This window comes from Silurus meridionalis, chromosome 28 (assembly GCF_014805685.1).
Source record: "Silurus meridionalis isolate SWU-2019-XX chromosome 28, ASM1480568v1, whole genome shotgun sequence".
NCBI lineage: Eukaryota > Metazoa > Chordata > Actinopteri > Siluriformes > Siluridae > Silurus > Silurus meridionalis.
The window spans coordinates 2,407,792-2,435,000 of record NC_060911.1 but is presented as its reverse complement, the minus strand read 5'-3'; the positions used below and the strand labels follow the sequence as shown (position 1 = coordinate 2,435,000).

The 27,209-nt window shown below is 42.5% G+C and overlaps 1 protein-coding gene across 1 annotated transcript in view; it reads left to right on the top strand.

Moving 5' to 3' along the window:
* tbc1d1 (TBC1 (tre-2/USP6, BUB2, cdc16) domain family, member 1) overlaps positions 1–23,900 on the top strand; it is a 41,273-nt gene extending 17,373 nt beyond the window's left edge. The window contains 22 exon segments of the mRNA XM_046843017.1: positions 2,220–2,525; positions 2,643–2,837; positions 3,537–3,600; positions 3,603–3,625; positions 4,285–4,389; positions 4,478–4,610; positions 5,212–5,303; positions 6,900–7,016; positions 7,133–7,258; positions 7,613–7,693; positions 7,983–8,266; positions 8,469–8,615; positions 9,531–9,638; positions 10,424–10,560; positions 14,983–15,180; positions 16,962–17,123; positions 17,918–18,082; positions 18,681–18,925; positions 19,873–20,032; positions 21,041–21,210; positions 22,167–22,343; positions 23,321–23,900. Of these exon segments, the coding sequence (XP_046698973.1) occupies positions 2,220–2,525; positions 2,643–2,837; positions 3,537–3,600; positions 3,603–3,625; positions 4,285–4,389; positions 4,478–4,610; positions 5,212–5,303; positions 6,900–7,016; positions 7,133–7,258; positions 7,613–7,693; positions 7,983–8,266; positions 8,469–8,615; positions 9,531–9,638; positions 10,424–10,560; positions 14,983–15,180; positions 16,962–17,123; positions 17,918–18,082; positions 18,681–18,925; positions 19,873–20,032; positions 21,041–21,210; positions 22,167–22,343; positions 23,321–23,503 (3,378 nt within the window). The 3' untranslated portion in view covers positions 23,504–23,900.
* The last annotated feature ends 3,309 nt before the right edge of the window (positions 23,901–27,209 follow it).

Genomic DNA, 27,209 nt, shown 5'->3' with positions numbered 1-27,209 from the left:
ATTCCTGTTCACTCTCATCACGAGAGCGACCTCTAGAGGCGAATTTTATTGTATTTTTTTTATATATAAAGTTTGGTAATATTTTACATGGAGTGTTGTGTGTTTTTTTTTATTTATTTGTTCAAATTTTAAAAACTTTAAGTGTTTTTCTGCAAGTACGATCTAATCTAGATATCAGTATCGGAAAAATTATCGGTCGACTTCTAATTAACAGGAACGCCTTGAATTGAAACACAACCAAGTCACAAATCAGGAGTCAAGAATCAACTCATAAGAAGAAATCAGAACCAGATTTTCTGTCCCACATGTTTGTGAGTGTCACAGATAAGTTTATTTTTTTCCCCATCATGATTTTCTCCTGGTGAAAATAGTAAAGCCTAAGGGTTCAGCTGGTTTAAAATAAACTCTGGTTTTGAGGGCACGACTCCTCCATGACTGGTTTCCCCTGAGCATTTTATTTCTCTTATATCACAGCAGTTCCGCATCAAATCCGTTTTCTTCTCTTTTGTGCCACTTACATTTATGGCATTTGACAGACGAGTTTATTCAAAGCAACTTACAGCTGAGCAGTTGAGGGCCTTGTTTAAGGGCCCAGCAGTGGCAGCTTGGTAGTGCTGGGATTTGACCTTCTAATCCAGAGTCTAATGCCTTCACCACTGAGCTTCTACCTACAGTGCCAGAAAGCTTTTGGAACTGGAGACTCCTTCCAAAACCGATGGAAAACACCCTCTATTTTTTTATTCCCTATCGATCCTATTATAATCCTGTCATGTGCTTATGCATCAGACGTTTAAATTCGGTGCTCATACAGATGTTTGTAGGTGGCGAAATTTTGCAAATCTTGCTTTTTGAAAATCCCATTTTCGCATCGAGTCTCCGTTTGCTCTTACAATTAACACCACACTTCGAGATGTTTCACTAGATTTTGTGGAGAGCCATGCTCATCCACAAGGGTGTTAGAAAGGTCAGGCACCGATGGAGGCCAGGTGAGAAGGTTCCCAGGGTGCAGTCAGCGTTCACGTTCTTTCCAAAGGTTTTCGGAGCTTTAGAGCGGGAGATCTTCCACACACTTCCAACCCCATGCAAAGCAGATCTTCATGCAGCAGGAACAGGTCTCGGGTCTTACGGTTGAAGCGAACCGGAAAAATTCACTCCAGCATCCGAACACGTCCTATACAAGTTTGTGGGAACGTTTTGAGGAAAGAACGGAATGCGGGTGGGAAAAGGCGGGTGTCCTAATACTTTTGACCAAGTAGTGATATGTGTAGAATTCAGTTGCAGTCAGTTCGAGCTCTTCTTTTTCTCCGTTTCTAATTGTTTATCTCTCTTTTTTTTTTTTTTTCTTTCCCGAATTGATTCGTTGGACAAAAGAAACAAAAAGTCGTCACGTGTTCGACATCAGAAACTCAATAAGTGCGAAACTGTGACCTTCGTGGTGGTTTGTGATGTTTAAATTGAATGGAAAAGCATTTGTCCTGTCTCTCTGTTTCTCTCTCGCTCTCTCACAGACACACACACACACACACACACACACACACACACACACACACACACACACTGGTTCAAATGATTTCCAGTAGTCACTTCTTCTTCCTCTGTTGTACATGTAACGCTTTTCTATGTACAACATGTAATTCTTACATGTAATTTTTGTATTATTATTATTAATTAGAGGTGTAAATGCACACACAATTCCTGTATGTACTCCGGATTTTAAATCACGGTTCGGTGCAGTCAATGGGGAACAAACGCAAAACATAAAATTGCTCGTCTTTTTTTTTATTAACGCAGTTTAATTTTTAACGTTTTTGAACATCAACAGTTTTTTTAATTTAAAATAAAACGCCTGCTTGCTTTGAATTTTAAAAATGTAATAAAATAAATGCAAATTAATACAATCATTTTTTTTGTTACATCGATAAAAATTTTGTAATAAATTGGCGCCAATTAAATAAAATCAATGGAAAAATGTTATTTAATAATTTGCATTTGTTAGATCTTATTTGGGTAATACAGATGTGTATATTTTTGTGTGTTTTGCATTTAATGTTTAATAGTCTGAAGATTTGTGCTACAGAGTATATCGATTTCACCAAATTTATAATAAAATTTATAATAATTTCCTGCGTAAGTTCGAAAGCCATACCGGAAATTTACCGGTAATTTTCCGCCCCTTCGCAGCCGTATTAATGCTGTAACCGATCGTATTCTTCTTTCAGGTCCCAGAGATCATCAGCACTTTGAGGCAGGCCAGTAAAAGCTCCGCCCGCCAGGAGGACACGCCCACCACTGCCGCCGTCACCCAAACCCCCGGCGAGTGTAACCAAGACGCCGGTCGGCAGGACGCCGCGGATTCGGCGACGGCCTTCTCCAAAAAGTTCGAGGTGCTGTTCTGCGGGCGTGCGGTGGTGGCCCGGAAGAACGCCCCCCCGGCGCTGATCGACGAGTGCATCGAGAAGTTTAGCCGAGCCAACGCTTCCAACACGCTGGCGGCCGGCATCAGAAGAGCCTTCTCCCTCACGCAGGTCCACGACCTCCTCAAACCCTACCGAGAGCGTCTTCCATACATCTCTACTGTGTCTCAACGCAATGTTTTGGGGGCGTCCAATTCAACACGCTCCTTTTCTTTTTTTGCGCCGCAGGTAATGAACGGAGGGAACGAGGGAACGGACGGAGGAGGAAAGAGGCCGCTGTTTTTCCGGAAAGATCCGAGCTTCCCGTCGCTGCAGGCGCTGGATGAGAACGGGCTCTCACCGGAGCTGCAGCGCCGAGCAGCCAACGGCGCCGCGGGGGTTCAGCCCACCAGCCTGCAGGAGAACAGGACCATGTTATTCATGGTAACTACACACACATTCTTTCTTTCTTTCTTTCTTTCTTTCTTTCATCTATCCATCTATCCATCCACACCTTCATTCACCCAACTCATTTTATTTATCTCTCTACCTACAGTTTAGTACAGTGGATTATATCAGTCAGGGGTCTACAGGATTTGTTGATTTGTTTGGTTTAATTTTGTGGGTGTAAATTGAACCAGTCAGTCAGAAACAGAAGCAGTGTACGCGGTGCTCCGTCTTAGAGATGCTGTGGACTTTGTTTCTGTCCTGCCATAAAGTGCTGATTTGACATTTCGCAGATTTTTTTTCCAACATTGTCGTGTCTATAAATTTCACCAAGACGATAAAATCACAGAAAAACAACAATCAGGCTGAACAAAGGTCACACACAGGTGGTAAAACTGAATCTGCCTCAAACTACCGCATTTTCTCTCTCTCTCTCTCTCTCTCTCTCTCTCTCTCTCTCTCTCTCTCTCTCTCAAACACACACACAGCCCAGCCTGAAGGACACTTGGTTTGAACTCACTGGTTTAATAGGATGATTGATAGCAGGAGGATGATGTCAGAGCCAGGACAAGTGTGAGCAACACAAAATGCATTTAAAATCTCTCTCTCCTTCTCTCTTTCTCACACACACTCACACACACACACACACACACACACACACAAACACACGCTCACTGTGACGTGTTTATTTTGTAGATCGGCCGCTCGCAGATATTCCTAGTGAGTCCTGACAGTAAGAAAGTGGCCATCGAGAAGAGCTTCAGGAAATTTCTTTCTGCTCACAGGTGAGACACACACACACACACACACACACACACACATCTTTACACACACACACACACATCCTTACACACACACACACACACACACACACACACACACACACACACACACACACATCCTTACACACACACACACACACATCCTTACACACACACACACACACACATCCTTACACACACACACACACACACACACACACATCACACACACACACACACATCCTTACACACACACACACACACACACACACACACACACACACATCCTTACACACACACACACACACACACACACACATATACACACACACATCCTTACACACACACACACAACACACACACACACATCCTTACACACACACACACACACACACACACACACACACACACACATCTTACACACACACACACACACACACATATATACACACACACACACACACATATATACACACACACACACACACACACATACACATACACACATACACACTCACACACAATCACATACTCACATATATATATACACACATACACACTCACACATACACATACTCACACACACACACACACACACACACACACACACACACTTTATAATTTTATATTATTTATCATTCTCTCTCCTCTCTCTCTCTCTCTCTCTCTCTCTCTCTCTACAGGGTATAAGGCATGTGGATCATTTCGGGTTTATCTGTAGAGAGTCGGACGATGGCGGAAGCTGCCAGTTTGTGTGCTACGTGTTCCAATGTACAGACGAGGCTCTGGTGAGGAACCATTGAAGAACCGAACGTTAAATAACTTTACAGAGCAGCCTGTAACTGATGGGGGATTTTTGGTGGTTGTGGGGGGCAGGTGGATGAGATCATGCTGACTTTGAAGCAGGCGTTCTCGGTGGCCGCCCTGCAGAAGAGCAGTAGGACCCAGAGCCTGCAGTGTGACTCCTGCCCCATGCAGCAGCTGCATCGGCTCTGCGACCACATCGAGGGTCAGAAGCACGTCACACACACTACACATTCAGAGCACTGATGTACATTTAAACACTCCCACAGAAAAATCACATCCCACTCGTGCTGATTAAAAATGATGAAAAATACTAAATTATTGAAGAATATTTGTGTTTCCACACCAACCGCTTTATTCTGTATTCTACAATATAAAATGAAGAATTTGTAGAAATTTTGTTTATAAAACAGAGGCTACATCTACACGAATACGGACACATTTCAAAACTGAGTTTTCGTCTAAAAACATCCACACTCTTATTTTCACTCGTTTCCCAGAAGTCACTCATCCACACTGAAACGTTTGAAAATCTTTTCCGCCTGCCGTTTAATTACTTTACGGCTCTTTGAAACGTCGCCGAGGCAACAACTTAAAATGTCATTGTTTCCGAAAGCCTTCGTTTTCACACGCGGCCCCGCGACGTGAATTCTGCGTTTTCTGCTAAATCCACTGTGAAGAGCGTTTTCAAAAAGCTGAAGGCCAAAAAAAGAGAAAAATATACCTTTAGAATAAATGCTTTTGTGAATGATTTGATTTGATTTGTGTGTGTGTGTGTGTGTGTGTGTGTGTGTGTGTGTGTGTAGGTCTCACTGCACCCAAGGCTAAGCTGGAGCTGCAGAAGCATGTTGCTTCACTGGATAATCAGGAGCAGGCATGTGTGTTTGAGACGACCCTGGTGGGTATGACACGCCCCTTATAATACCCTCATCATATCATCACCCCCGTCATATCATCACCACCTCATCTTCATCACCTCATCATCACATCACCCTATCATATTATTACCTCATCTTGATCATCATCATTACCCTTATCACCTCATCATCATCATCACATCACCCTCATCATCATCACCCCCATCATATCATTACCTCATCATCATCATCACCTCATCATCATCATCACCTCATCATCACATCACCCCATCAGCACCTCATCATCACATCATTCTCATCATCACCTCATCTTCATCATTACATCACCCTAATCATCATCACCTCATCTTCATCACATCACCCTCATCATTACCTCTTCATATCATCACCTTATCTTCATCATCACATCACCCTCATCATCACATCACCCTCACCATATCATTACCTCATCTTCATCACACTATCACATCATCATCACCTCATCATCATCATCACCTCATCACACTACCATCATCACCTCATCAGCATCCCTTCATCATCACCCACATACTATCATTACATTATCTTTATCATATCATCACATCCTCATCATCCATTTATCCTCATCATGTATATCTTTCTTTCTGCATGTCGTTCTGTTTATATTTCGTTTATTTTTCTTCGATTTTTTTTTTATCAAATGAGTTACAACAGTGTTCCTCAAAGTGTGGGGTGTGGCCCTCTAGTGGGGAATAAAGATATGACAGGTTGGGTCGCAATAAACAGCAGGAATTTTCTTTTGTGCGTTCTTCATTAATCTGTATTTATAATTTTCTCTAATAAAAATATAGTTCATACACTTAAAGCAGCCACAAACGAACAATTAGGACATTTATACAAGTAAATTACTACATCAGTTAGGATACCTAACGCAACACAAATTTTTGAACTTGATATTTGATGTTATTGGTTTAGAATTTAATATTTCAGTAAGTGAGATTATTATACTTGAAGTTTTTCACTACCATTTTTGGGGTGATGGAGGAAAAATCCACTCCTCTCTGAAGTGGGGAATGGCAGAAAAAAACGTTTGAGAATCATTGAGTTACAATGACAGGGTCAGGTTGATGTGAACATCAGGCTCGGCAGTGAAAGCTGAACGTGTGTGTGAGTTGTAGATGTGGTGTAACTGGTTTCTAGATGTTTGAAGAAGAGCCAAGGTTTCTTCCTCAGTGTTATTTCTTGTTGGTTGAGTCGGGGCTGATCCTTAAGGACGTTTATCACTGAAATCTGTTGCTCATCGTTTCTACAGCGATCACAACAGCGGTGTAGTGAGAACCGCACTGAAAGCTGGGTAGATGCGACACCTAGTGGCCATTTTGAGAAACACAATAAAAGCTGGGTAGCTATGACACCTAGTGGCCATTCTTAGAATCGCTCGTCTATTTTGGTTCTTTATGGTTGTCATTCTTTAAAACAGTTTACATTAAAATAGATCAATTGAATTTCAAATAAAATGTAAATAATTTATAAAAACTTTATTATTTCATTGTATGTGGTTGACAGTAATAAAATATTTTTAAAAGCATGCCACAGAGCAGGAAGATTATAATGTGTTTATCTTTCTGTTTGTGTAGAAGGCCAGACCGAAGTCGGACCAGGAGGAAAACGAACTGGTCGTATCTTGTTTGAGGCAACTCTACGAAGAGAGACAGAAGACACACACGCACACACACTTAACGCAAACAAAACAGGTACCACACAGAGTACACGTATGTTTGCATTTTTATTGGCTTCCAGCCATGACAAATAATTTGAAGGAAGTAGCTTTCTTGAACAGGTTCTCTGTGTGTTTGTGTGTGTGTGTCAGGAAGCTCCACTGGTGTGTGAGGAGACGTGTTTCGACGGCAACATGAGCAGCAGCCGATTGCGTCTGGAGCAGCTGAAGAGTCGGGCCAAAAGATCACTCACAGAGTCACTGGAAGGAATATGGAAGGTACACACAAACACACACACCCTGGAGTTAGCACAAACCCCCGCATGTTTCAATTGTTTTCTTCATTCTCACAGATAGGGTCGCACAAAAGTTCTGAAATTGCTAATAACACTCTAATAACGTTATATTTAGCCTTCAGTCTTTCTCATTTTCTGATTATATACTGTGCTTAAGTATTGGCATTTAAAATTTTCTTGGCGAGCCAGCCAGGAGCTCAACGGGACAGCGAAGGGATTTTTTTTCCCAGAACGTATTTTTTATTGATGTACAATACTGAGGGAGCGAATGCTTATGCAATCACTGTGCCGTGTGTGTGTGTGTGTGTGTGTGTGTGTGTGTGTGTGTGATGAACAGAGCAACAATAGGTCGAGGTTACAGAAAGAGAGCAGTGAGAACCCTTCGCCCAACTCCACCCTTGGCAGCAACACTCATCAGGTCTCAGACACATTCACTTCATCCTTTATAGGGTCAGGGGGAATCCGGGATCGTGATTGGCTGGAAAGTCATGTGACTGCAATTGTGCACCTTCCTACATAAAAGCATATGTGAGCATTTCAGGGGTGTAATGGTACATAAAATTCAGGGTTCAGTACGTACAAATTGTATTTTCGCTATTAACTGTTCCACATGTAGAACAAGGATTGGTGTACCGTTATACCCATAATGCATATATATACATTTATACATATTTGAGCGATTAATTGATCTCCAATCACATGTCCAGGATATGATCTCTGCGGAACCAGCGTCTCTGCCCATCCTCCTCCTGCCGTCCAGCCCGCTCCGCTCCCACAACTCCACAGGTGACCTGAAGCGCCTCGAGGACGAGGACCATGAGGACGACGAGGTCCAGGCTCCGAGCTTCAGAAGGCGAGCGAGTACCATCAGTCACTCTCCGTCCATGTCTTCCAGCAGCCTGAGCATCCCGAACGAGCAGGTCACGCCCGGGACCAAACCCAAACTCGTCCGCCATTACTCCGTCAGCACCGACTCGCCTCACCAGAGCAAGTGAGTCAGTCCCAGCTACCTCCATCCCTCTTTTTTTCTTTTTTTTTTCCTTTACGTACTTCCCGTCTCCTCCGCTTCCTTTTTCTCTTCTGCAACTTCCTCTCAGATCATATTCCGCACTTTGGTGGTTGACATTTGTTCCACACTCGCTCATTTTTGTTTTCCCTTTTAATTTTCCCATCACCGCCGTCTCCATCGCCAGGTCGACTCCGGCCGGTGACTCTTCTGCTTCCTTCTCCTCCTCCTCCACTTCTGCCTCTTCCTCACATCTCTCCTTCTCTTCCACTCCTGCTTATGCCAGACTGATGAAGCCCAGAGCCTTTGAGCAGCTCACAAAGCCCCTCAAGAGGTGTGTGTGTGTGTGTGTGTGTGTGTAGACCATTATTGATACACACTGGATCAGGTAGGTGACTGAAAGATCGATCGATCGATCGATCTATCTGTCTGTCTGTCTGTCTGTCTGTCTGTCTGTCTGTCTGTCTGTCTGTCTGTCTGTCTATCTATCTATCTATCTGTCTGTCTGTCTGTCTGTCTGTCTCTCTCTCTCTCTCTCTCTCTCTCTCTCATTTCTTTTCACAGTATTTATGGTAAGGTATATTGTTTAATTAAATTAGCATTTTTTTAAATTATTTTTCTTTGATTTGTTTTTGTTTTTCTTTTATTATTAACATGAATTATATTAAATTTGATTATAATTATTTTTGTATTCACATTTTTTATTAGTAATAATGATGGTATTCAATACGGATTTCTTTATTACTATTATTACAATTATACGTTTATTAAAATCGATATGTTGTAGATATTAGTATTTTTTTTTTATTCAGGTATTAATAGAGTTATTAGTAACAATAGTATTTATTTTTGAGTCGTTTTATTGTATTAGTATTTTTTTAACATAAATTACAGTGGTGATATTTATTTATTTATTTATTTATTTATAATTTTTATCATCCTGTAGTCAAATCCTGCGTTTGAAACCTTTTTGTTTGTTAATTCCTCAATTCTTCTTCCACTTCATCACTGGACACCTGCGATTGGCTGTTTAACTTCCTGTTTTAGAAGGAAGTACTTCAGCATTTAGTGCAGTCTCTCGCAGGTTCCTGTAGTTACAGGGATTTGCATAAGTATTTACCCCCCTGTGCTACAACCTGGACCTGAAGTTCATGGATTTCAAAAGCACTGCAAAACACTGGGGAGCCAATACTTACGCACAGCTCTCTCTCTCTCCTCTTTTTCACCATTATTCTTTTTTCTCTCTCAGTGGACTAAGGGCCAGACTGTCATCTTCTTCTTCTGTTCCAAACTTCTTAAAGTTTCTGGCTCCTGTAGAGGAACATGATGACTCGTGTCTTTCACCTTCCGCTCACAGGTGCCTCCTCTCTCTCTCTCTCTCTCTCTCTCTCTCTCTCTCTCTCTTTCTTTCCTTCTCTCTCTCTCTCTCTCTTACTCTCACTCTCTCTTTCTCTCTCTCTCACTCACTCACTCACTCTCTCTCTTTCTCTCTCTCTCTTACTCTCTTACTCTCTCTCTCTCTCTCTCTCTCTCTTACTCTCACTCTCTCTCCTACTCTCTGTTACTCTCTCTCTGTACATTTCACTATCTCTATTTCCTTTGTTACTTTGTTTGTTACTTTGTTCTTTCTTTCTTTCTTTCTTTCTTTCTTTCTTTCTTCACTTCTCTTTCCTCCTCTATCTCTCCCTCTCACTTTACCGATCACTGTTTGTTCATTTGTTCTTTTCCTCTCCCTTTCTTTCTTGCTTTCTTTCTTTATTTTTCTTTCTCCCTTTCTCTCTTTCTTTCTCTCTTAATACTCCCCCTTCACATTCACTATTGCTTTCTCTCCCTCTTTCTTCCTCTATCTCTCCCCCTTCTCTCTCTCTCTCACCTTTCCTATCTCTATCTTTCAAGCTTTTTTTCTTTCTCTCTTCCGCGCTTTACATCTCACGCTTGCTTTTAAAAATATTTTCTAAAAGCCACTAGAGGGCGCTGTGTGATAAAGTAACCGTTAGGACTGTAAGGTTTAATAGGTTTTGTATACAGATGTGTAAAAGCTGTGCTGTGTGTTCAGAACTGTAAATCCTAAAGATACTTTTCACACTCACGCACACGCATGTATCACGTGTGTGTTTATCGTGTTATTTGTGTGTTGCGCAGAGACGTCGCGGCCCTGTCCAGCCCCGGAGCTGTGTGTGTGGTGGGACAGGACAGTCCACTCCGTCACCGCAGACACTCCTGGAGACAGCAGATCTTCCTCAGAGTGGCTACACCACAGAAAAGCTCCGACACAGCAGGTCTCTTCCTTACACACTCAAAACTCTCTGTTTTCAGCCATCGTTACCTGTCTGCATATAGTGGGCGGAGTCTTCCCAGGAGATGCCACGCCCCCTCTCATTTAATGATAAAAGTATAATCAGGAGTGACAAATTAATCTCTTACATTAACGTGAGCGAGGTGTGACCATAGTTACCGTCGCCCCGATATTAGAGATATTTGGATTGAGAGATTGCAAGTGTGTTAAGTCTGATTTGACTTTGAGAAAGAGAGAGTGAAGGATGAAAGTATGAAGGGATGAAGGATCTGTTTGCAGAAGGTTTGTTAGCTGGAGAAGCACGTAACACCATGCCGGAGATGTTTGCTCAGAGGCGCGGCTTGAAGCCGAGCGGATTCCGTTATCGCTCCGTTTTTATTTGGAATGTCGCTGACCCGTGTCCGACGTCGCTACACACGCCAACCTCATGTCAGCAGCCGAGCCTTTAATCCTGCTACACACGCACACACACACACACCGCGTCACACAACATTGCCCTCGTTTTTATTTCATTTCATCCTGACCTTCTATTCACACACTGTATCTACATTCACGCTACAGCCAAAAGTGTGTGGTGCATCTCCACTCTCCTGGGAAGATGTTCCACTAGATTTTGTGGAACGTCCTTCTTCCACAAGGGTGTTAGTAAAGTGGGCTGCTCAATAGCAGGAGATCTTTCATACACTTCCAACCAATAGACCGCAGATCTTCATGGAGCTTGTGCATCCTGAACCACTCCATATGGCTGAAAAACCAAAAAAGCTTGTGTCCAAATACTTTTTGTCCATCCAGAACGTGTCCTATCACTTCAGGGATATCGAGTTTCCAGGCACATTTGCTAAGGGTTGATTCTCTTTTCATTCTTAATATCTGGAACGAGGAGCTGTCAAACATATGGAGGAGGTTCATTTACACAAAATAATACCGCGGTCTCTTTCCAGCGAAAATCAAACACGGATTAAAGAAAGGAAAAAAAAGTGTTCCAGTGGAACGAGGAGCTTCAGCCACACCTTCGGGACATGGCATGAATAAATACAGTAGGAGTTTTGTTCCAAGGAAGAATACAAAATAATGGTTGTATCTGATATCAGCGATGCGGCCCGAAGTATGTGCTTCTTACACGAACTGTTCGCACAAATTTGAAGGCACACAATTGTATAGTGCAGAGGATCCAAAAATTACTTTCACCTTTTAAATCACCTTTTACAAGAGCATTATTACTGTTAGAATGAGATTTTTTTTTATTTATATTTATTGCTATTGAATTCAAAAATGTTCATACTGAATTGTGAAAATGTGCGGAATAAATACGAATATATGCATTAATAAATATAATTATGCAATTAATAAAATTACATATACTAAATATAACATAGCGCTCTCCGTGCAGCGCACAGTCTCCCGTGTAAAAATTTAATAAATTTAAAAACATTTAAAAATCTACTGCTCGCCTCTAGAGGGAGCTCTTGTAATCACAGCTGACTGGAAGCCGGAAAAACTATCAGTATGGATTTTTATATGGAATTATGAAAGCCAACCTTTTATATTAAATACAGATATGATCTGAATTAAACAGATTAAATTTTTTAGATATGTCTCTGGCAATGTTCAGAGGGCCGCTTCAAATGTGGGGGTGTAGTTTAGAGGACCTGTGGCTTTGGATGTGGTTGCATGACATTTTCTCCTCACTTAAACTAGGAGACCCAAACCAGTTTCAGCACAAAGCCAGCTTCATTAAAGTGGGCCTTTTCATGGGATGGAGTGGAAGATGTCCTGTGATAGAGCTCCAACCGAAAGAAGTTCACGCCAATCTCCACAAAAATTTAGTGGAACATCTTTTTAGAAGAGTGGAGCTTATTATAAGAGCAAATGGAGACTCAGTGTGGAATGGGATGTTCTGAGAGAAGCACATACCAATCCTGCTCAGGAGTCCACAAGCCTTTGTTCCTAATGTGTAATATATCTATACATATCATATTTATTTATTTTTTTTTACCCTCGATTGGTTTTCACTTCTCGACGTTGTTGCTCGGAACAGGATCGTCGGTTTTAACGCCTACGGGGGGAAACGATATACGGAGTCAGAGCGGAGAACGAGGACGTTCCTACAGTTTGCTTTTCTCATCCATCTTCCAGAAATGATAGATGTGGTCTCTGTGTCCTGTCAGCCTGAGTGTCTTTGCCCTCGCACAGAGTCTGATTGTGAAGTAGGCGCGATTGTGTAAACGCCGCTAGCGGTGCTTTGGGAGAAAACGGCGGGTGTCAGGGGAGACAGATTACTGAGTGTCGTTACTCATCTCCGGATCCTGTTTCTGATTGGCTACGCAGTGTCGCGATATACGCAACGTACGAAACACGAAAATATTATTGGTTCAACTGTCGTGCTACGCAAAGAATATGTCATTTCTATTACGGAACGTTCCGGAGTCTATTAAATTTCAAGTTTTATTTGTCACATGTCGGAGACAATGAAATGCTTAATTAAGGCTACAGGCAAACTACAGCAAACTACAGCAAATGTTAAACATTATTAAACAGTGAAATGAGGGGAAAATAGTAATAATTAGGTATAAGAAAGTTATAAATGTGTGTGTGTGTGTGTGCATATATATGACTCGTATATTATCATGAGGTACGTTTGATAATAAATATGGAAAATGGAGGTGTACAAGGAGAACATACGTCTTACAGTAGTTGTGCAGATGTTCCACAAGAGTTTTTATAGTGCACTTGTGTGTAGATAAGATAGTGGTGTGTGTTTTAAATGGAGAAAAGACTTCATCTATATTCTGTAAACGTTAAATAGCTTTGGTCACGTTTTCAAAAGTAAAAAAATAAATAAATAAATTAGGCCACGCCCACCAACAGCAGTAACGTTAGTAGCTGTAGCTACAGATGAACTATATATGGTTCTTCTGCAAACTGTTCCCACAAACTTGGAGGCACTATGGATGTGTAGCATGAAATGGTGTGAAATTTTATGCACACTCCATGAAGATATGCTTTTTCATTGGATGTATGATGTGCTGTAGAGCTCCAAACACCTTTGGGGATGCATATTGAACGCTGAGTGCACCCCAAGGAACCTCCTCACCTCACCTGCATCAGTACCTGACTTTACTCACACCTTTGTGGCTGAAGGAAATCGGCAGAAATCACCACAAAATCTCCACAAAATCTCCACATAATTCAGTGGAACATCTTACCAGGAGATGGGAGTTTATTATGAGGGTGAATGGGGATGTTCAGAAAGAAGCACTTTACCAATCAAAAAGGTGTTCACCAACTTTTTTTTTTATAATTTAACATCTAAACGCATTAAAGCTCCACCAAACCAGGGAATTTTAGAAGAAAGTCGGAAAGTTCCAGAACCGACCTCGAGAACTTTTCCATTTTCACGGGTTCCTCCTTTCGTGGAACTGAGAGAACGTTCCTTTAGAGCACGTCTCAATAAAGTGTGTGTAATGGAGTCGGGTGTGGTGTCACACTTCTTTTGCTGGAGGACACGTTGAGCGGCTGCCAGGGGATGCACTTAGTGAGTGTGTGTGTGTGTGTGTGTGTGTGTGTGTGTGTGTGTGTTGGATGGGGCGTGTGTTGCTTGTTGTTTGGCTGATGTTATTCTGCAGATTATTTGCAGAAGGTACAGCCCATGGGTGTTTGTGAAGATGGCAGGCGGACTCGCACGTGTGTGTGAGCGTGTGTGTGTGTGTGTGTGTCATTTGCACTTACCCCTCACCTTCTATTTTTTTTTTTGGGTGTTAAAAATAACAAGAAAGTCAAAGGCGACGCCCAAAAACGACAGGGCGGATCCCCCACCACAAATACGCCACTTTGGTTTATTTTATTTATTTTTTAAAATTTATTGTTATTATAAGCGATGAAAGAGGATTTTCGAGGGCGATGGCGTGCCATTTCATTTCCAAACAACAAGGTGTTGATGAGCGGTAGAGATCGATGACGAGGCGCGATGGCATCCTCAGGAGCGAGACGACACGCGTGCGTATGCACGATTTAGACAAAAGTATTGGGACACCTGACTTCTATTGTCCTTCGACAAAATGTTCCCACAAACCCGCACACATTTGTATAGGAGATGTATGAAATGTAGCCTTCACTTAAACCAGGAAAGCTAAATCTATGCTTTACTTGAGATGGAGTGAAAGATCTCGAGTGGCCCACAAAAGAGCTCCAACACTATAGAACACCTTTTAGATGAATTGGAGCAAATGGGGACTAAATATGAAAAGAAAAAAAATGCAGCCCGATCGTACGCTCTGTAAACTTTTGGCCTTATAAGACATCGAATATTCTGTTAAGTCTAATAAACAAAAGTAACTCTAACGCCCTACTGTGCACTTTTCACGTAAATACTTGAACGTGCCTGTGTTTTCCTCGTCTTTCACAGAAAGAGGAGAGACGTCCCTGGAGGTCGGCGGTAGGCTTGCGGTAGGGGGTGGAGCCGGAGGCGGGGACAGCGCGCTGGGACCGGTTCCTGAGGAGAGGAGGAAGAGGAGTCGTGAGGAGCTCCGAGAGTTATGGAAGAAAGCCATCCTGCAGCAGATCCTCCTCCTGAGAATGGAACGAGAGAACCAAAAGCTACAGGGTACGACAAGGGGTGGAAAACATACCTCCTCAAACACACACACACACACACACACACACACACACACACGTATCTGCGTTTGAGCTCAATATCAACTGAGGTCCAGTGGCTTCCTCTACCTCCACAAGGTTGCCTTTTGATCATGTGATCAAGATAAAGCAAAACGATAAAAGTGAGTGTGGAATGTGCACGAGCGATGGGTTTGCACTTGAACCCCAGATCACGAGGAACGTCTCGATTTAACAGAGTTACAATATTACTGCCTTCATACTACAACATAATGTACAGTTCTGGTTCCTGAGTGGGGAGATGTTTGTTCACTGTAAACATGAATACGTGACTGGGCGTCGTCCGATGCTGCGGCTGTTGCTGGTTGTACTAAAAGAGAAACTTTCAACAGGTTTGAAAAACAGCTCAAATCTTCTTCCAGGGAAAACAAAACGAAAGTAAAATCAGTCAGTCAGCAGGAGTTCAGCTTTATAAAACTCCAGAGATCTCAGGGTCATTAGTTATAGCACCAATCTGATGCACATGTAAACCTATAAAAACCTATCTCACCCATCTCTGATGAAGGGGGTGTGGTCTCTGTATCTCACTCTGATGAAGGGGGTGTGGTCTCTGTATCTCACTCTGATGAAGGAGGTGTGGTCTCTGTATCTCACACTGATGAAGGAGGTGTGGTCTCTGTATCTCACTCTGATAAAGGAGGTGTGGTCTGTCTCTCACTCTGATGAAGGAGGTGTGGTCTCTGTCTCTCACTCTGATGACGGAGGTGTGGTCTCTGTCTCTCACTCTGATGAAGGAGGTGTGGTCTCTGTATCTCACTCTGATGAAGGAGGTGTGGTCTCTGTATCTCACTCTGATGAAGGAGGTGTGGTCTCTGTATCTCACTCTGATGAAGGAGGTGTGGTCTCTGTATCTCACTCTGATGAAGGAGGTGTGGTCTCTGTCTCACTCTGATGAAGGAGGTGTGGTCTCTGTCTCTCACTCTGATGAAGGAGGTGTGGTCTCTGTCTCTCACTCTGATGAAGGAGGTGTGGTCTCTGTCTCTCACTCTGATGAAGGAGGTGTGGTCTCTGTCTCTCACTCTGATGAAGGAGGTGTGGTCTCTGTCTCTCACTCTGATGAAGGAGGTGTGGTCTCTGTCTCTCACTCTGATGAAGGAGGTGTGGTCTCTGTCTCTCACTCTGATGAAGGAGGTGTGGTCTCTGTCTCTCACTCTGATGAAGGAGGTGTGGTCTCTGTATCTCACTCTGATGAAGGAGGTGTGGTCTCTGTCTCTCACTCTGATGAAGGAGGTGTGGTCTCTGTCTCTCGCTCTGATGAAGGAGGTGTGGTCTCTGTCTCTCGCTCTTATGAAGGAGGTGTGGTCTCTGTATCTCACTCTGATGAAGGAGGTGTGGTCTCTGTCTCTCACACTGATAAAGGAGGTACACAGAGATTAGTGTGATATGCAGTTAGATTGTAATCGTGTGTGTGTGTGTGTGTGTGTGTGTGTGTGTGTGTGTGTGTGATAGAAAGAGACAAAGAATGAGTGTATGATTAACACCTGAATGCTTTAAAACACGTGTGTGTTATAATAATATTAAGACAATGGCTTATAGTTGAGTCACAGTTCTGCACAATTCATCACTGGATGTCTGTTGCAACACGACTCGGTTTAACGCAAGGCCACATTTACATGATGGATTCACCCATTTGTTTTTCTACATCGCAATAAAATGTGTGTGTGTGTGTGTGTGTGTGTGTGTGTGTGTGTGTGTGTGTGTGTGTGAGAACAGCCTCTGAGAGTGACCTCCAAAGCAGGCGTCTGAAGTTGGACTACGAGGAGATCACGCCTTGTCTTAAGGACGTTACTCTCGTCTGGGAAAAAATGCTCAGCACTGCAGGGAGGGCAAAGGTCAAGTTCGACACAGAGAAGATTCACACCGCTGTTGGGCAGGGTAACACACACACACACACACACACACACACTAGACTGCAAGACTCAACTTTTTTTCCTTTTTTTCCTTTTTTTAAGGGGCCAATCACAGAGTAACATTGTTTCAATCGTCCAATTAATTACACCATTGTTCCTGATATCTAATCAATAAACACTATTGTTCCTAATATCCAATCAATAAACACCATTGTTCCTAATATCCAATCAGTAAACACCATTGTTCCTAATATCTAATCAATCAACACCATTGTTCCTGATATCTAATCAATAAACACCATTGTTCCCGATATCTAATCAATAAACACCATTGTTCCTGATATCTAATCAATAAACACCATTGTTCCTAATATCTGAATAATAAACACTATTGTTCCTGAGGTTTTATTATGTGCTGTTATAAATGTTCTCAGAAAAGTCTCTTTCCTCTATGAAGCTTCTCCCCATGTGGCTATTATGAATCATCAGTTATGCAAATGAGTCCAGGTCTGCTGAAGTCTAGCGACTGGCTTTAGCTATTTTAAAAAATCTGAAAACGTTGCCAAGCATAACACACACTTTTCACACCTTTTCTCCCTCCCTGACGTGACGGATGTGCGACTCCAGTAAGAAGTTTATTCAGAACGAGCTTTTGCGGTTTTGCGTTGTTGGTTTAGCAATTAACGGATTAAACGGCGACACGATGGTGTGGACGATAAAGATCTGGATTTATTTTCTCAACTTTAATTAAACCGTTGTTTTCCTTCGCTCACTCGCTCCCTCCCTCCCTCCCTCCCTCTCTCCTTCTCTCGTTCTCAGGTGTCCCCCGGCAGCACAGGGGTGAAATCTGGAAGTTTCTCTCCGAGCAGTATTTGTTGAGGCAGCAGGTCCCGAGCACCAAAAAACCGCCCAACAACAACGTGCCTTATAAAGAACTACTGAAGCAGCTCACATCTCAACAACACGCCATCCTCATAGACCTGGGTTAGAAACACACACACACACACACACACACACACACACACACACTTATTATTGTCATACTTTTTAACCTGGGGTGTGTCTGTGACGTGAATAGTGCATCCCTGGAGTGAACATGAAGCTGAAATTTTATAGACAAAGAGAGACAGATAGATAGAGAGAGAGAGAGAGAGAGAGAGAGAGAGAGAGACTTTTCAGGAATGTATACTGTATATCTGAATGTACACACACACACCCTGACATTGTCTTTTATTAAAGCACAGTATGTGAATGCCTTGTGTACACACGCGCACACACACACACACACACACACACACACACACACACCTGGTATAAGTGTAATTATACAGTAAAACAGGAGCACACACACACACACCTGGCAGTAAAACGCAACAATGCCTTCACACACTTTATTTTATGTTTTCGTTCTACAACGCGAGCGCTCGATTCTGATTGGTCGGTTCTGAAGGTGTGTGTTGAATTACAGTATAAAAATGTATAATGTATAAAATAACGTGTGTGTGTGTGTGAGTGAGTGACTGTTTCTCGCAGCTGTAACGTAGGTGAGAACAGGAACTGATTAATTCCGTGTCTCCTCCAGGACGTACGTTCCCCACACACCCGTATTTCAGCGCTCAGCTGGGTGCAGGTCAGCTGTCCCTCTATAACCTGCTGAAGGCCTACTCTCTGCTGGACCCTGAGGTGGGCTACTGCCAGGGTCTGAGCTTCGTGGCTGGAGTGCTGCTACTGCACATGAGCGAGGAGGAGGCCTTCAACATGCTCAAGTTCCTCATGTACGACATGGGACTACGCAAACAGTACAGACCTGACATGATCATCCTGCAGGTAAACTGTCTGTTCCACTGTCTCTGTCTTCCCCTGCTCTGTCTCTCTATCTGTCTGTCTATCTGTCTTCACCCGCTCTGTCTCTCTCTGTCTGTCTTCCCCTGCTCTGTCTCTATCTGTCTGTCTATCTGTCTTCACCCGCTCTGTCTCTCTGTCTGTCTTCCCCTGCTCTGTCTCTATCTGTCTGTCTATCTGTCTTCATCCACTCTGTCTCTGTTTGTCTTCCCCTGCTCTGTCTCTCTATCTGTCTGTCTGTCTGTCTGTCTGTCTTCACCTGCTCTGTCTCTGTCTCTGTTTGTGTTCCCCTGCTCTGTCTCTGTCTGTCTTCACCCGATCTGTCTCTCTGTCTGTGTCTGTATGTCTGTCATTCTTCACCGCTCTGTCTGTCTGTCTTCACCCGCTCTGTCTCTCTCTGTCTGTATCTCTGTCTGTCTTCACCCGTTCTCTCTCTTTCTGTCTGTCTGTCCTCACCCGCTCTGTCTGTCTTCACCGTTTACACCTCATGCTAGCGTTGTTCAACCTACCTGTCTGTCCTCACTCTGTTTGTCCATCCTAAACCTGTCCATCCTCACCCTGCTTGTCCTCACCATATCCATCTGTCCCCACCTGTCGAGGAAATCCAAAACACAATGTGGTTTAATAACTTTATGGACAACAATTCACCAAAACACACACACACACACACACACACTCTCTCTCTCTCCCTCTCTCTCTCTCTCTCTCTCTCTCTCTCTCTCTCTCTCTCTCTTGTTCTCACACACCGTCTTTCATTTCATATGTTTCTGTCCGTTTCTCTATCCCCTTTATCCAACTGTCTCTCTCTCTATATCTCTCATTCTCTACCATTATCTCCCTTATCTCTGTTTGTCTGTTTCTCTATGATTCTTCTTGTCTCTCACTTTATCTGTCTCCCTCCCTCCGTCTTTCTCTCTCTCTCCCTCTCTCAGATCCAGATGTATCAGTTATCCCGGCTGCTGCACGATTATCACCGGGAGCTGTACAGTCACCTGGAGCAGCACGAGATCGGCCCCAGCCTGTACGCCGCGCCGTGGTTCCTCACCGCCTTCGCTTCACACTTCCCTCTGGGCTTTGTCGCCAGAGTCTTTGGTACACACACACACACACACACACGTAGCACACAATGGCGGTCAGGCAGTCCTAATATAATTAATGATCTGAAATAGCAGAGTTATTATTTTTTCAGTCATGCGGGCGACAGAGCCTTCCAGAGAAAACGCCTGGATCACTTTCGTTCCTTTAAACCGACCCACATGCCCCTGCTGAGAAAGATAACCGGGTGGTGGTTTGTTTTCTTTTTTTTTCTTTTTCTAGTGTACAAAATAAATACAAAAAAATCTGCAGGATGATTTCTGATAGCGTTGGTGTAGATGTGTGATAGAAGCGATAGGAACCTGCACACACACCTGAGTTAATAACCGTACGCAGGATGAGGGGGTGCCATTAATTTTAATCACGCGTCCAGGTGCTTGTTCCAAAAATGTAATTAGAAACACATACAAATACTCGTTTATCTACTGAATTTAATCCTTCTTGGATAAATCCAATGTATAGGGGGCGGAGCTTGTGGGTGTGGGCCGGGCTTTTAGCTACGCAGAGACGTGTTCACATTCAAGTGTTTATTAACATTATTATTTTTTTGCCGTATGGCAAGCGTATTGCATTGCGAAACCCAATGCGAGCGTGAAGCAGCTGTGGAATGTGTTCGGGTTCTACAGAACCGAATCTTCACCATCTCTCTCTATTTGTTTTTGTTTTTTTTCTTTTTTTTTCCTCTCAACACTGGCATTTTTTTTCTGAAGGTGCACCTGGTAATGACTTTGGTTCAGAAACAAAATTACTTTCATTACAGGGGAAAAATGCCAGCTCTGTAGATAGAGCTGCTTGTGTGTGTGTGTGTGTGTGTGTGTGTGTGTGTGTGTGTGTGTGTGTGTGTGTGTGTGTGTGTGTACATGGCTATCTCTTCCTCCTCATGCGGGACTCGATTGTCCGTGAAAAAGCAGTCGTGTGTGTGTGTGTGTGTGTATATCTATAAAATGTGCGAATGAATGTGTGTAATAGCGCTAAAACGTTGTATGTTTTTTTTTCTTCTTTCAGACATGCTGTTCCTGCAGGGGTCAGAGGTCATCTTCAAGGTGGCGCTAAGCCTCCTGGGAAGCCACAAGCCCCTGATTCTGCAGCACGACAATCTGGAGTCCATAGTGGACTTCATAAAGAGCACGCTGCCCAACCTGGGACTGGTGCAGATGGAGAAAACCATCACCCAGGTGTGTTTGTGTGTGTGTGTGTGTGTGTGTGTGTGTGTGTGTGTGTGTGTGTGTGTGTGTGTGTTGTGTGTGTGTGTGTAATTTGCTTCAGCACCATTTTTGCCCAGTTGGCTGAAAACCATGCCCACACACACACACACACACACACACACACACACACACACGTTAGAGTTATGTGAAATATGAACTGCATTTGAATGAATTTGAATGTTGGCTCTTACCACAACGTTGATTTACACTCATTACCTGGACTGTTTTATAAAGTGTGTGTGTGTGTGTGTGTGTGTGTGTGTGTGTGTGTGTGTGTGTGTGTGTGTGTGTGTGTGTGTAAAGTAATCTCCTGATGGAAATTAAGAGGAAAGTTTTGCCAGATGTAGGTTTAGATTTTTACTGAATATTCTGGGGATGGATGAAAGAAAAGAAGGAAAAACTGGAGGGGGGGGGGGGATGGATGGTTGAATGGATGGATAGATATGTTTTATTTATCTTTAATCTTTAACACAGATAAATCTGTTTGTTTCATTTAATTAAAATCTTTCATTTATTTTTTTATTTAATTATTTATTATTTTATTATTATTTTTTCCTCTGCATTGTTTATTCCTGTGACGTGTCTCCGAAGAACACAGTGTGTCCTATCCGTGTCCCCATTGGTCAGCTCTAGTTTTGGCCACGCCCACTCATATAAACAAAACAATATATAGCCACAATAAACAAAACAGTATAAAGCCACAAGGTGTTCAGTTCATGCAGGAATAAAATGTATCAGTTTGTGGACCAATCAGAGGTGGTCAGGGGCGGAGCATGTTTATAAACACTTCCTGTGGGCGTGGCTAGAAACCTGTGCCTGTATGTATCAGATTTCTGTGATGTGCAGGATTTATAACGAAGGACATGAGAAGTGACTGTGTGTGTGTGTGTGTGTGTGTGTGTGTGTGTGTGTGTGTGTGTGCACAGGTGTTTGAGATGGACATCAGTAAGCAGCTGCAGGCGTATGAGGTGGAGTACCACGTGCTCCAGGACGAGCTCCTCGACGGCCCGTCCACTCTCAGCCAGTCACAGCGCACCGCCCAGCTGGAGAAGACCAACGGCAGCCTGCGGCAGCAAAACCTCGACCTGCTGGAGGAAGTTCAGGTAACTGACCAATCAGCAGCCAGCTGCTTCTTCTCCTCCTCTCTACTCTACACTACTCCTCTCCTCTACATGTATATATCTGATCATGAAATCAGACATTAGAAAAAAGGATTAATTCCTCCCTCAGCCACGCCCTAAACCATGCCCAGAGCCACGCCCCCATGTGCTCTACACCTGAACCTTGGGAATCATGACTGCTGGTACTGTCTCATAATGTCTTATATATCTCATCATGTCTCATACTATCTCATGCAGTCTCGTTCTCTCATACTATCTCATCATGTCTCATACTATCTCATGCAGTCTCGTTCTCTCATACTATCTCATCATGTCTCATACTATCTCATCATGTCTCATACTCTCTCATGCTGTCTTATCATGTCTCATTCCCTCATACTATCTCATCATGTCTCATGCTGTGTTATACCATCTCATCATGTTTCATATTAACTCGTACAGTCTCATGTCTCATACTATCTCATGCTGTTTATTACTGTCTCGTACTGTGTCTCTGCTGTTTCAGCTCAGAGAATAAACACTGTGAGCAAAACGCACACGCACACACACACACACACACACACACACACACACACACACACACATCCAGTAAAAACTCTTCTCTTGCCCCTTTCTGGTTTTGTTTTTCGTTTTTGTTCTTCTCTCTCATATTTTCTCATTTTCTCTCTGCCTTAGTAATGGCCCCCTTTTTTTTTTCCTCTCTTTTCATTCACATTTTCACTGTCCTCTCATTTATTCTTTCTCTCTCTTTTGGTTCTGAATTCTTTTCTTCTTCTCAGGTTTTCTCACATCCACTCGCCTCATTTCTCTTTCAACTTCCATACTTTCTTTCTCTCTCTCTCTCTCTCTCTCTCTCTCTCTCATATTTTTGTGCATTTTGTATTAAACTTTTTATACGTTTCGATCCACACACATCTATCTCTCTCTCTCTCTCCCTCCTCTTTCTCTCTCTCTCCCAGGGGGCCCATGCGAGGATCCGTTTCCTGGAGTCACATGTCGAGGGCCTGATGCAGAGCGAGGCGGTGCTGCGTGTGGAACTCACGTGCCTGCAGCAGGAACACTCGGACCTGCAGCACACCGTCACTCAGCTCCAGGCTCTGCTCTCCAACCACGGCATCCAGTACACTCCGGCTCCGTCCTAATCCGCTGTAAACCTAAAGTTGTAAAGCCTTTGGGGTGAGATGAAGAGGATGCAGACTCGTGACGTCTCTCTGTCCATCTTTCTCTCTGTCTCTCTCTCTTTCACTCCACTCAAAGGTGCTGACCTTTTTTTTTGTATTTTATTTTTTTGGAAACGTGGACCTTTTATAATTGTTTTTTTTTTTTAAGCGTATCAAAGACACACCAGCACTGATCGACTCGGCGCCATGCTTCGAACAATCGCACATTTCCCGTGTATGTGTATAAATTGTGTGTGTGTGTGTGTGTGTGTGTGTGTGTGTGTTTGCCCACTTTTGTCTTGTGTGTTCATGTTGTAACGTAACGATAAAGGCACTGCTGTACGCTCTTTAACGTTGATAAACAACAACAACAAAAGTGCACTCTGACTCTTCTTTACAACGCCACGAGTCCCAGACCTCAGCGTGCGTTTGTGTGTGTGTGTGTGTGTGTGTGTGTGTGTGTGTGTGTGTGTGTCACTGTAATTACTCTCATTACAGCTCGTCTCTGTCTAGACACGGAATCTCCGGGCCACATTCAGACGAAGCGGCCCAGCCCTTCACATACACACGCCTGCCTGAATAACAATACCCACAATGCACCATTTCCAGACACCAAAACTCAACGCCGGCGAAGGCGGACCGTGATTTTCCCAGAAACGTGCGACGCACAATGACTCACGCCGTCCTTTGCTCTACAGCCAAACAATCGTGTCACGTGAACTTTCTCTCGATCCTGATTGGTCGGTTTCTTTTAGCTATAAAGGGTTTTTTTATTTCATTAACATTATATAATTTATGGAATGAGTCTCCAGTCTCAGGCTGTCATTTTATAAGCTTTATGATGTCATCAGGACCCAAAAAAATATTTTTTTTATGACTTCAATACAAAAAATTTCGCTTTTAACTTGCTTCCTGGATGCTTTACGGTGTTAAGTAACTTTAAACAGATTATAATTTTTTTTCTTCATAGAGATAATGAAGGATTGGTGAGGGATTAACACACTCCTGGGGTCTCATTATGAATAAATCCAGATGTTTCTTCACCCTGAGCTTCTGCAGGCATTACATTAAAAGGTGGTTTGTAATTTTATTGTGGTTAGGCCACACCCAATTTGATACTTTCACAAGCGTTCTTATGGGTTTTTTCACTTGAATGAAAGAGGCAGCTGCGATGAGAAAATATTTATAATTGTTACAACAAACAACATATAATAAGCCACTGACGCATCTTTCACACTGCACTACAACGTACATTTCGTCGGCCTGTAACTTTTTCTGGTTAGTAAAAAAAATACAAAAAAATTAATTGGACAAGCCACACCCACTTTTAAACTTTTTTTTTCTTCGAGTAAAAGAGGTAGCTGTGAAGTGAGAAAATGTTTAAACCAACAAACAATAATTTAAAAAAGGTTAATTTCAGGGCCTAAAATAAAAGTTTAAACAAACTTAATATGATAAACCACGCCCACTTTTGAACCTGAAATATATTTATTAATTAATTTATATTATTGTATGATTCTCACAGTCGGAGGAAACCAGTGGACCCTGATTAGCGGGGGGGGATGTGTTTAGCAAAGAAAATGAAGCAAAGACATTAGAGCATTGTGGACTATTTGTGTGTGTGTGTGTGTGTGTGTGTGTGTGTGTGTGTGTGTGTGTGTGTGTGTGTGTGTGTGTGTCAGACAGGAAGAGTTGTGCAAGACCTCCTTGTCTCTGATCTTGACCTCTTTACAACCTGAGATGTTTTGACAGAAGGTAATTGATGGTTTGGTGGCAGGAAAGACAACCAAAAGAAAAATCCCTTCTTGACAGCAGGACTGTGGAAAAGACTGCATGAAGTAAAGATCAATGAGGTTCTCCTTTCTGGAGGATTGAACCCAAGAACCATGAAGATGTATTTGGACTGTAATTCATACCAAGTGTTTGCTGAAATGGCTCATGATTATATTTAACGTAAACAGTTTCACATTCAAGAGTCCATCAGTTAATAACCTCAACCATGATGGAACTGGGACATTCAGGTTCCTCTCAAGGTTTCTGAGTGTCTGTTCCAGCTCTGGATCATCTCGAATGTTCTGGTGTGCACAGGGTGATTCTTGAAGACTGATTATGAACATTGAGAGAAACTTAAGATTCTTTTTGTTTATTTTTTCATTTTTGGGGCGGGGGGTGATCATAAATAGTGATCATGTAGATACATATCTGCATAGAACAATGTAGGATCAGAAATATTTGAACACCTGAGAGTTTCTGGATATGCTGGCGTGAACTTCTCTTCCCTTCACTTGAACTGAAGGACCCAAACCCATTTCCTGTACACAAAGTCAGCTGCGTATCATGAGTTGGAATATGTGGAAGATCTCCTGCTTTAGATCTCCAATCCTAATGGGATGATTTTTTTACACTGACTGCACCCCAGGAACCTTCTCATCTCACTTACATAAGTAACTGACCTTCTTAACAGCCTTGTGAATGAAAGAGCACAAATCTCCACAAAATCTATTGGAACATCTTTCCTGAACTATGTTGGGATAAATTGGTGTGCAATTGTGTGTTTTTGTGTTTTAGTGTGTATAGTTGTTGGTAAGTGTTTTAGTGTAATTTAATGTGTTGTGTGTAGGTGTGTGTTAGTGTAATTTGATGTGTTTGTGTTTATAGGTGTGTGTTACTGTAATTTAAGTTGTGGGTGTGTATAGGTGTGTGTAAGTGAGTGTTAGTGTAATGTAATGTGTTGGTGTTAATTGTGTGTGTTGGTGTGCAAGTGTAATTTAATGTTGTGTGTATAGGTGTATGTAAGTGAGTGTTAGTGTAATTTGATGTGTTGGTGTTAATAGGTGTGTGTTAGTGTAATTGAATTTGTTGGTGTGTGGGTGTATGTAAGTGAGTGTTAGTGTAATTTGATGTGTTCGTGTTTATAGGTGTGTTTCAGTGTAGTGTAATGTGATTGATTTGATTAATTTAATGTGTTGTGTGTAGGTGTGTGTAAGTTAGTGTTAGTGTAATTTAATGTGTTGTGTGTTTCAGTGTAATGTAATGTGTTGGTGTGAATTGGTGTGTGTGTGTGTATGTGTAATTTAATGTGTTGTGTGTGGTGTATGTAAGTGAGTGTTATTGTAATTTAATGTTTGTGTTTTGCTGTGCATTGTAATGTGTTGGTGTGTATAGGTGTGTGTGTATATGTGTAATTTAATGTGTTGTGTGTGTAGGTGTGTGTAAGTGAGTATTAGTGTGTGTTAGTGTAATTTTAATATGTTGTGTGTGTGTGTGTGTGTGTGTGTGTATATATAGGTGTGTGTGTGTGTGTGTGTGTATATAGGTGTGTGTGTTAGTGTAATTTTAATATGTTGGCGTGTATAGGTGTGTAAGTGTGTGTTAGTGTAATTTTAATATGTTGGCGTGTATAGGTGTGTATTAGTGTGTGTTGGTGTAATTTTAATATGTTGGTGGGTGTGTGTGTGTGTGTGGATATAGGTGTGTGTGTGTGTGTGTGTGTGTGTGTGTGTGTTAGTGTCATTTTAATATGTTGGTGTGTGTATAGGTGTGTGTAAGTGTGTGTTAGTGTCTTATAATCTCTATAGTGATATCAACAGCGGACCAGCTGAACTCACACCTGAACTTCCAGCCAAACACAATCCCTGTTCCACACTGACCAGGGGGTAAAAGAGAGTAAGAGATAAGTCCACCATCA